Source organism: Physella acuta, unplaced genomic scaffold (assembly GCF_028476545.2).
Source record: "Physella acuta isolate Inbredline_101_S28 unplaced genomic scaffold, ASM2847654v3 ptg000290l, whole genome shotgun sequence".
In the NCBI taxonomy this organism is placed as follows: Eukaryota; Metazoa; Mollusca; class Gastropoda; family Physidae; genus Physella; species Physella acuta.
Window position 1 is genome coordinate 413338 of NW_026731809.1, and position 11518 is coordinate 424855.

Consider the following 11518-nt stretch of genomic DNA (forward strand, 5'->3'; position numbering starts at 1 on the left):
TTCCTAGATTGATTTTAAGTAGTATTCATTTGATGTTATAATTTATTTTTGTATCAAAATATTTTTTAAAATTTTGGCAGCTTTTATGAAATTGTATGTAGATGATGAGTTTATTGAGTGTTTTGCAAATAATATTTGTTGTAATGCTTGAGCTATTTTACATTTGTAAAAATTATATTATTATTAAATATCTGCAGGTCCAAGTTGGTTCTCAAAACATCGTGACTCGAAAACGAAAAATACAAGTAAGTTTCGCCATTTTTCAATTGCAATGGATGAGTCCCTGGACAGCTGTTCCACCTCTTAACTTCTTGTGTTCATTAGAGGTGTGGATGAAGACATGAACATAACACAAGAACTGGCATTTATGACACTGTTACCGGAGAGTGATATTCAATGTTAAAAAAACGCTGATTATAACTTGGACTGGACTAACCTTTTACCTGACTGTTGATGAAGAATAGTACATGAGTGGCATAAAGAAAGGCTTGGTTGGACAAGCGAATGAGAAAAAAACATTCTACAACCAATGTTCCTGCACTGTGTTATTTACCAGCAAGCTTTGTGTGCAAATATGTGAACACTAGCAGTGGGGAAGATGATGAATTCAACAAGGCCATGTAGGTTCAACAACCATAGACAGTTCAGAGGCAATCATGTCGAAATAAGCAAACACAAAATCGCAAGATTTACCCTATAACACAGCAGTAGGATGGCTAAGTTGTGATAAAGTTCTGAGCAGAGTATTCAAGTTAAGAAAGGAAATAGGTTACTTCCTGGAAAGTAAAGGCTAACCACAGCCATTAATTCTTATGAAGAGTGGGTATAGAAATTAGCCTCTGCTGCAGACATTACTAGTCATTTTAATTTTCTGAATCTAAAACTACAAGAGATGGAAATTTAGTTTTTGATCTATACACCCACTTCAAGGCCTTCAGATCCAAACTTGTCGTGTTTTTGGACACGTACAAGCCAACAACTTGACGCATTTCCAGCAGTGCAAGGTCTTTACGGCTGAAGCAACACTGAGTTCTCCACGTCATTTTCATGCGAGATCAACAAAGACCTCCAGCTGCAATTTAAGTAGCGGTTTTCTGCCTTGGATTCAAAGGTAGAAGAAATAAGACTGCTGCAAAACACATTTGAAGCAAATGTGGCCAGTTGCCCAGATGAACTGCAGCTACAGGTCATTGAATTGCATGCAAATGACCTTCTTAGAGACAAATTCAAAGAAGGACGGGTGGGTTTTAAAAAAAAGAGTTTGCCCATGGAAGACTTTCCTAATATTAAAACATTTGCATCCAGGTACCTTTCAAATTTTGGAACAACATACCAGTGTGAACAAGCATTTTCAATGAAATTTGTGAAGAACAATTTTAGAGCGAATTTGGAGTGTGTTGTCGCCCCCCCCCCCCCCCCCGACAATGTTTCTTTCAGAACTTTTTCTCGGGGGGGGGGGGGGTACTTGAAATGTGTATATATTTATATATACATTATATTTCGTTGGGGGGAAGGGGGCGTTCGCCACCCCAAAGAGATGCCTGGAAGAAACTGGTCCCCGAATTGATATTTGATAGTTAATGCGGCCCTCGGGCTGAAAAGTTTGGAGACCCCTACTCTAGATGATGAATGTTTTGTTGCTATTTTCAAAGGAAACGCTTGGTTAAGGTTAAATGTGTGTAGTTATAACTCCACTGAAATTTCAAGGCATAAGTGGATCTATCCTTTCGGTTTTTAGGGGTCGAGCAAAATATTTATAAATAGGCCTACATATGCTGGGGAGCTAAGGATTTATGTGCCTCCCAAGGCCCAAATTTAGCTATACAAATATGCATTAAATAACACTACGAACAATACATTTTTTTTTTAAATTAAACATAAGGCCGATATGAAAATTAAAATTGGCAAAGAATTTTTAACTTTTGATAGTTTTACTCTTTTCCCAAACTTTTCATCCACTTTGTTGGAGGGGGGGGGGGGTAATCTCAAAATTCGCATCGAAGATCTGCCAGTTTGAAAGAACTGAACAATTTGAAAAGTACATTAGTTTGATAAAGAGAGAGGGGGTTCATCTCTATATCCGCATCAAATATCTGCTTGTTTGAAAGAACGTTTGTTTGACAGAGTGAGAAGGGGGTTCATCTCTATACCCGCATGTGTTTGACAGAATATGCTGCACTTAAAGGTTTCAACACCAGCAGACACTTAGTTTTTCTTAACATCTCGCTTCACCTGGAAAACTGTCGTCATCGAGTTTACGCCCCAGCCTCGATCGGAACACTGAGAGCGAGTGACCACCACCTGTGTATTTTTTAAGTCGTCGACATCACACCGTCAAATGAAACATCTGACTATGCCTATTTTAAGTCATCGACATCACACCGTCAAATAAAACACCTGACTATGCCTATTTTAAGTCATCGACATCACACCGTCAAATAAAACATCTGACTATGCCTATTTTAAGTCATCGACATCACACCGTCAAATAAAACATCTGACTATGCCTATTTTAAGTCATCGACATCACACCGTCAAATAAAACATCTGACTATGCCTATTTTAAGTCATCGACATCACACCGTCAAATAAAACATCTGACTATGCCTATTTTAAGTCATCGACATCACACCGTCAAATAAAACATCTGACTATGCCTATTTTAAGTCGTCGACATCACACCGTCAAATAAAACATCTGACTATGCCTATTTTAAGTCGTCGACATCACACCGTCAAATAATAAATTTGACTATGTCTATTTTAATTTGTCAACATCACATCGTCAAATAAAACATCTGACTATGCCTATTTTAAATCGTCGACAGCACCCAATGAGAGTTCAAGAATTCAAATATGGCACATGAAAACAGTCGAAAACTGTAGGTTTTTGATTATGATATAATCAACAAAATGGTCAAAATTCTAAGTAGGCTCCATGCTATTTTGGGTGTTTCTTGTGCATTCAGACAAATGTACTGCCTGCAGTGTGTGGGGGTAAAACAAATGTAAACATAAAGACAAATGTAACTGTCCCGGTAAAACCAGTGTAAACATACAGACACATGTAACTTCTGGGGTAAAACAAATGAAAACATAGACAAAAGTAACTTCTGGGGTAAAACAAGTGTAAACAAAAAGACAAAAGTAACTTCTTGGGTAAAACAAATGTAAACATAAAGACAAAAGTAACTTCTGGGGTAAAACAAGTGTAAACAAAAAGACAAAAGTAAATTCTAGGGTAAAACAAGTGTAAACATAAAGACAAATGTAACTTCTAGGGTAAAACAAATTATACTTTACCACCTGGCCGTCTATGGAGCAGATGAAGTAGAGTCAATCTGTTCATGTGACCTAGGCATACGTAGGTACATTGTGGTGAGACTACACCCAGTCGCCTTTTACGTTCCCTGACGTGAGTCAGGTACCCATCAGAGCCGGGTGGTCTCATGACTGCCGGACCTAAATCAAGTACTTAAATGGTCGACAGACTCTACTTCCCCCAATAAGTACATGACTTCATAGAGCTATGTGCAGCCACAATTCACAATTACAGTTCACGGTTATTTTTTAAATGTATTTTAATCGTATAGTTTGTTTTTTCTGAATAAATCGTTTTTGAATAAAACCAAAATAATAATATCGTAATAAATACAATAATCCCATTTCTAAATTGTACAGTATTTATTGAAAAGATCGGCACAACACTGAAGTAATTTTATCAACCACATTAGCAGGTATTCATTTTTTAAGTCGTTTTCTTGGATTGTATAAAATAATCTTAGAAAATACGAATATATATATATATTATAGGTGTGTTTATATGTATATATTTAAATGGATATATTGTATATGTATAAGTATATATTATTTACAATTGTATATATTTGAATTGTGTATATATACATTGTATATAATATATTTATAAAATCTCTGTATCTATTTGAGCTTTCCTAACCACATCATAAATCTCAACAAACAAAAAACACTGTTGATCAAATAGCTGCAGAAGCTAAGGAGAGTGAACTAATTTATAAATGAGATGTGTAGTCAATGGTTAGGTGAAAGCAAACATTTGAGAACCCCTGGCCCATTTAGCACCCCGCAGATCTTCATTCACTAAAGCCCTACATTGTCCTAGTCTTTGCGATACAAAAACACCTTAGCTAAAGGTTGGTGGTAGTTTTGATAGAGTGATTGATCAGCCCATCCGGTGATGCAGCTATTTGAATTTTTCACCTTCAACCGCTTTCAAAGTACATAAAATCCTGTTTGAGAAAAAAAAATTCTTAATTCTTAAAACTCAAAAGGAAAGTAAGTATCATAATTACAAGCTTTTATAAATGCACTAAAAAGAAGAAAATAATACAACTTTAATTAAATATAAAATAGTTTTTAAAAATATGATAAATCTGCGGTTACTTTAAATATAAAAAAAAATTACTTTCTTTAAATATATTAATGCACTATTATTTATATCACTATAAATAAAAGCGTGGGCCGCTTGTTTAAATACTTATTATTATAAGACAATATAGTGTAGCAACACATATTATGATACACAATATTTGAAATGTGTAACATGTTGAACAGACAGACTGACGAGGAAATGAGTTAAATAAAAGCTTGTAAAAATGGTTTTCATCTATAAAAAAAACACTTAATCTACATACACGATGAGAATCAAGGAAGTAGTTTCTAAACACACGAGTTGCGTTTTTGATGTCTTGAAACATTAATATATTTTTTAAATTGTATACGCTAAATTAAAAATAAATAAGCATGGAGGTAACATTAATACTTCTGCAACTCTCCAATCTTTTACTTACGATAAGAAAGACGGCTCCGATTATAGTGGCTTTCATTCGAGCGTCAAGCTCAATGGGAACTGAAATAATATGTTGTCTGTCTTTAATTATATACGACGAGCCGACCCGCGGTGTATCATACGCCGCTATTTAGTTGTTTTTTCTACTTTTCAGTAATTCATAATTTGTGAATTCGACAGTACCAATGCTGCCACTGAGAATATTTGCTTTAGCGATAGAGAGGAAGAGAGGGGACTGCAAGGCGCGCTTGCAGCTTGTTTTCTAACGGCTCCCAGAGGAGAATTATATATATAGATAGTCTGTCTTCAAGGGGGAACATCCATAAATGACGTCACGCCTTTTTAAAATTATGTTTTCCTCACTTACACCTCAGCCTACAACGCCGCCCCCCCCCCCCCCCCCCCTTAAAAATTGCAAGTGAATTTTTCTTAAAACATCGATATTTTTTTTTAAATCTTGTCTGAACTCAGTCAACATAGAGTATTTTAATCAATTCTTATTTACATCTTATTTAAAATCGTTTTCTAAAACGCGAAATAACAGGCTAAAATAATGCAAAAGTGTGACGTAACACATCCAACTGTATTTTTTTCTTCTTCGATCTTCATTTTAATGTTGGACGATATTTCATCCAACACAATTAAGTATTACTTGTCAGCCTGTTATTAGCCATTGACTCTGATTTCAGCCTGCTTCTCTTTTTGGATTTGCTCCAACAGGCTGTCTCCATCCAACAACACACTACAAGGCAGCAGTTGTTTGATGCTGGTACTTACAGGTAACGCCGAAGGTATCTGCATCAGTGAACATTTCTTTAACCATCCCGGACCATTTCTTAGAGATACTGCCAATAATGATGTCAGAACCAAGCTTGTGAATCTGGAGAGAAAAACCGATGTCTAACACATGACATTTGGTAGTGTGTGAAGTGCTTAACACATGACATTTGATAGTGTGTGAAATGTCTAACACATGTCATTTGGTAGTGTGTGAATTGTCTAACAAATGTCATTTGGTAGTGTGTGAAGTGCATAACATATGACATTTGGTAGTGTGTGTGAATTGTCTAACACATGACATTTGGCAGTGTGTGAAATGTCTAACACATATCATTTGGTAGTGTGTGAAGTGCATAACACGTGACATTTGGTATTGTGTGAAGTACATAACACATGACATTTGGTAGTGTGTGAAGTGCCTTACACATGACATTTGGTAGTAAAAACAAAACATATGTTTGGAATTACTGTTTGAAGGTTAACACGCGCTAAACAACTATTTTAGAAGACCCACCGGAAACTCTATTTGTCGGTCACATAGAGTGCATTTACAGCAAGGTCCTTTGATTTTATAACAGGGATTCGAATTATGATCATAGATTAGAAACTGTGGGCTACAGCAGCAAAAATTGTACCTGTGTGTTTCAAATAAAATAATTGTTGTATTATACAACAACAGCAGATGTACCTGTGTGTTTCAAATAAAATCATTGTTGCATTATACAACAACAGCAGATGCACCTGTGTGTTTCAAATAAAATAATTGTTGTAATATACAACAACAGCAGAGGTACCTGTGTGTTTCAAATAAAATAACTGTTGTATTATACAACAATAGCAGATGTGCTTGTGTGTTTCAAATAAAATAATTGTTGTATTATACAACAACAGAACGTGGTAGTTATAAAAATAGAATGTGAAAACTTACTTCCGGTGTACTTTTCCTAAAAGTGTTCCATCTTTTGCAATAACATTAATATTATCTTTACAGCAATTGAATGGTCTATCTATTGTAAACACAACCTGTATGAAATAATGTGTGCACGCAATCAGAGACACTACTGAAAACAATGACGCCAAATTTTGTCATTTTATTTTCGTATACTACTATCTTTTTTAAATCCATTGTTTTTAAATAGTGAGAGAATCAAATTAAATGTGGAGATAGTCAAATAAAATGTAGAGATAGTCAAATACAATAGGAGCGAGTCAAATAAAATGTAGAGATAGTCAAATACAATAGGAGCGAGTCAAATAAAATGTGGAGATAGTCAAATACAATAGGAGCGAGTCAAATAAAATGTGGAGATAGTCAAATACAATAGGAGCGAGTCAAATAAAATGTGGAGATAGTCAAATTAAAACAAGATTTCACCTCATTAAGGTTATTTTGAATGTACATGGTGAAGCCACGATTTTCAGAACAGCACTGCTTTGAGCAGAAGTTCGAGCCTGATGGTAAAGTTTTGTTTGTTACTAGCAAATCATTAACTAACAGAAGTGTTTGTTACTAGCAAATCATTGACTAACAGATTTGTTTGTTACTAGCAAATCATTAACTAACAGATGTGTTTGTTACTAGCAAATCATTAACTAACAGATTTGTTTGCTACTAGCAAATCATTGACTAACATATTTGTTTGTTACTAGCAAATCATTGACTAACAGATTTGTTTGTTACTAGCAAATCATTGAGTAACAGATTTGTTTGTTACTAGCAAATCATTAACTAACAGATTTGTTTGCTACTAGCAAATCATTGACAAACAGATTTGTTTGTTACTAGCAAATCATTGTCTAACAGATTTGTTTGTTACTAGCAAATCATTGACTAACAGATTTGTTTGTTACTAGCAAATCATTAACTAACAGATTTGTTTGCTACTAGCAAATCATTGACTAACAGATTTGTTTGTTACTAGCAAATCATTGGCAAACAGATTTGTTTGTTACTAGCAAATCATTGACTAACAGATTTGTTTGTTACTAGCAAATCATTGGCAAACATATTTGTTTTTTACTAGCAAATCATTGACTAACAGATTTGTTTGTTACTAGCAAATCATTAACTAATAGCTTTATTTGTTACTAGCAAATCATTGACTAACAGATTTGTTTGTTACTAGCAAATCATTAACTAACAGATTTGTTTGCTACTAGCAAATCATTAACTAATAGCTTTATTTGTTACTAGCAAATCATTGACTAACAGATTTGTTTGTTACTAGCAAATCATTAACTAACAGATTTGTTTGCTACTAGCAAATCATTGCCTAACAGATTTGTTTGTTACTAGCAAATCATTGACTAACAGATTTGTTTGTTACTAGCAAATCATTGACTAACAGATTTGTTTGTTACTAGCAAATCATTGACTAACATATTTGTTTTTTACTAGCAAATCATTGACAAACAGATTTGTTTGTTACTAGCAAATCATTGACTAACAGATTTGTTTGTTACTAGCAAATCATTGACTAACAGATTTGTTTGTTACTAGCAAATCATTGGCAAACAGATTTGTTTGTTACTAGCAAATCATTGACTAACAGATTTGTTTGTTACTAGCAAATCATTGGCAAACATATTTGTTTTTTACTAGCAAATCATTGACTAACAGATTTGTTTGTTACTAGCAAATCATTAACTAATAGCTTTGTTTGTTACTAGCAAATCATTGACTAACAGATTTGTTTGTTACTAGCAAATCATTGGCAAACAGATTTGTTTGTTACTAGCAAATCATTGACTAACAGATTTGTTTTTTACTAGCAAATTATTGATTAACAGATTTTTTTTTACTAGCAAATCATTCGCAAACAGATTTGTTTGTTACTAGCAAATCATTCGCAAACAGATTTGTTTGTTACTAGAAAATCATTGGCAAACAGATTTGTTTAAAACTGGAACTACTAGATCTAGTCAAGCAGAGAAACAATGAATATGATAACACAGCTCCTTAGTGATAAGGCTTAGATTTACTTTCAAAGGCATAGTAACATTGCTGGTAGAGACTGTTGAATATGCGGTACTTGTTGCTGGTTTCGATGCCGAGGACAGCTGGGAAAAAGTAAAGATCAATCAGTACCACGTGATTAGAGGTCCGATATGGTTAATGTATGTCTAAGGTGTCAGTGGTGTGTGTCTAAGGTGTCAGTGGTGTGTGTCTAAGGTGTCAGTGGTGTGTGTCTAAGGTGTCAGTGGTGTGTGTTTCCAACTATCAGTGGTGTGTGTCTAAGGTGTCAGTGGTGTGTGTCCAACTATCAGTTGTGTGTGTCCAACTATCAGTGGTGTGTGTCCAACTATCAGTGGTGTGTCTTACTATCAGTGGTGTGTGTCCAACTATCAGTGGTATGTGTCTAAGGTGTCAGTGGTGTGTGTGTGTCCAACTATCAGTGGTGTGTGTCTAAGGTGTCAGTGGTGTGTGTCCAACTATCAGTGGTGTGTGTCTAAGGTGTCAGTGGTGTGTGTGTCCAACTATCAGTGGTGTGTGTCCAACTATCAGTGGTGTGTGTCTATCTATCAGTGGTGTGTGTGTCCAACTATCAGTGGTGTGTGTCTAAGGTGTCAGTGGTGTGTGTCCAACTATCAGTGGTGTGTGTCTAAGGTGTCAGTGGTGTGTGTGTCCAACTATCAGTGGTGTGTGTCCAACTATCAGTGGTGTGTGTCTATCTATCAGTGGTGTGTGTGTCCAACTATCAGTGGTGTGTCTTACTATCAGTGGTGTGTGTCCAACTATCAGTGGTGTGTGTCCAACTATCAGTGGTGTGTGTCTAACTATCAGTGGTGTGTGTCTAAGGTGTCAGTGGTGTGTGTGTCCAGGTATGTGCTGTAGTCCTATCCCATGTTAAAGTCGTGTTCCCATCCAACCACTCCGCGAACTTGCACAACACATTGCACTAAACCTGTTGTCGGTGTTTAGACTTACCTTCTAAAATTTCTGCCTCCTGTTTAATGATGAGTTGGTCAATTTTCGTCAAATACTCAAGTCCTCTCGGACAATTCTCGATAGGACCAATAGGCGGCATCCACACAACTGATGGAAGGACAGGACAAACTAACGTTTGTTGCTAAACTACACTCTCGAGCTGGTTGGGAAACCCTAAAACATTTACTATCATTTCCACTCTTGCAACCTTTTCCAAGCGCTTGTTTATTATCGACAACATCGCAGTCTGATCAAACTTGTCCTAAAGTTACCATTGGGGACAAATCAGACACGTCCTAAAGTCACCATTGGCGACAAATCAGACACGTCCTAAAGTCACCATTGGGGACAAATCAGACACGTCCTAAAGTCACCATTAGGAGACAAAGCAAACGTCCTAAAGTCACTATTGGGGACAAATCAGACACGTCCTAAAGTCACCATTGGGGACAAATCAGACACGTCCTAAAGTCACCATTGGGGACAAATCAGACACGTCCTAAAGTCATCATTAGGAGACAAATCAGACAAGTCCTAAAGTCACCATTAGGAGACAAAGCAAACGTCCTAAAGTCACCATTAGGAGACAAAGCAACCGTCCTAAAGTCACCATTAGGAGACAAAGCAAACGTCCTAAAGTCACCATTGGGGACCAATCGAAACACGGTCACCATTCATCCTCACACTGTGAATGTAATATCTCATCAATATTAAAACTCATTTGTCGTGTGTGTTGAAGAAGACTTTTTTTTTAAATAATTCCCAAAACTTTTTTTAAAATGATTATCTCTAATACATTGAATCGGTATCAGCTTATCAAGGTACTTAACTCAAGCCCCACCCCAACAATAAGAGACAACCCAGTGTACCCTGACAAGTTTACCAAAACATGTTGGAATTTTTACTTTGTTGCATAGGAGAAGCCATGACCTGACCGTACATGGGCTGGGCGGTAACATACGTCTGCTGCATGGGCTGGGTGGCGTACGTCTGCTGCATGGGCTGGGCATAGACCACAGTGGCTGGCTGTGGTGACATGTAGACTGGTGGGGACTGGTAGTATTGTCCAGGCCCCGGGGGTGGGGGCGGGTACTGGTACCCCGGAGATGACGGCTGAGAATAGTATTGGCCCGAGGGGTAGTAGCCAGGCCCGGGAGGTGGGGGCGGGTATGGAGACACCTGTGCGTGTCCAAATCCCGGCTGACCGTATGAGACGTTGGGGGGTGAGGCCGTGCCCATCATAACCACCTGATGGGGCTGCATTTTAACAGCTGGAGAAGGAAAGATATCATACATGTATATATATATATATATATATATATATATATATATATATATATATATATATATATATATATATATATATATATAGATCAAATCGAAAGATCAAAATTTAGAGTCCTTGACCGTCCCTAATGTGCCCTTGGGATAAAAAATTCTACAATCCATCAATACCAACACCCACACGAACAGAAACTAAGATTTAGAAACTAGATCTAGTCTAGTCATAAACATAAAGCTAATGTTAAATGTAATTAGTACGAACCTCACATTAATTTAATCAAAGTAATTGTCAATCATTGAGTGTTTTTTTTTAAGACTTATACTACCTGAATAATTTAACTTAAACGTTTTAAATCTACACCATAGTATAAATGAATATAGAAAACGTATACAACACATTACCTTAAGAACGAAAGCAAAATGCTACATGACAAAACAAACCACTTCCTCCTTCCTGTTTCACCTCGGGACAACCAAATCCGCTTTCGCGTCGTGAAAATCGGTGCGACAGTGCCAGAAAATATGTGCGCCGTTATACAGAACACCCTTTTTCTACTGCTGAACTGGGACGTAGATAACACCCAACGTTAGACCCAGGGGCGTAGCGAGGGGGGGGGGGGGGGGGGGCGGGGGGTGCGGACCGCACCGGGTGACACCATTTAGGGGGGTGACACCAAGGCAAAAAATAGCAAAATATAT

At 36.7% G+C, this 11518-nt stretch overlaps 1 protein-coding gene across 1 annotated transcript; it reads right to left on the reverse strand.

Moving 5' to 3' along the window:
* Positions 1–3821: 3821 nt before the first annotated feature.
* LOC131939711 (phospholipid scramblase 2) lies at positions 3822–11296 on the reverse strand. The gene is made up of 10 exons (XM_059298178.1): positions 11222–11296; positions 10441–10806; positions 9536–9643; positions 8590–8667; positions 6983–7059; positions 6536–6630; positions 6122–6242; positions 5605–5707; positions 4829–4887; positions 3822–4267 (listed from the first exon to the last, which is right to left on the reverse strand). Exons 2-10 carry the CDS (start codon positions 10796–10798, stop codon positions 4241–4243), a joined length of 1026 nt encoding a protein of 341 aa, XP_059154161.1. The 5' UTR covers positions 10799–10806; positions 11222–11296; the 3' UTR covers positions 3822–4240.
* Between the last annotated feature and the right edge of the window lie 222 nt (positions 11297–11518).

Coding starts and splice junctions, on each gene's coding strand:
- LOC131939711 (XM_059298178.1), bottom strand. CDS start 10,798: ATGCAGCCCCATCAGGTGGTTATGATGGGCACGGCCTCACCCCCCAAC. Junction 9,644..10,440: donor GGCTTCTCCTATGCAACAAA/GTAAAAATTCCA, acceptor TCCTTCCATCAG/TTGTGTGGATGCCGCCTATT. Junction 8,668..9,535: donor GGAGGCAGAAATTTTAGAAG/GTAAGTCTAAAC, acceptor ACTTTTTCCCAG/CTGTCCTCGGCATCGAAACC.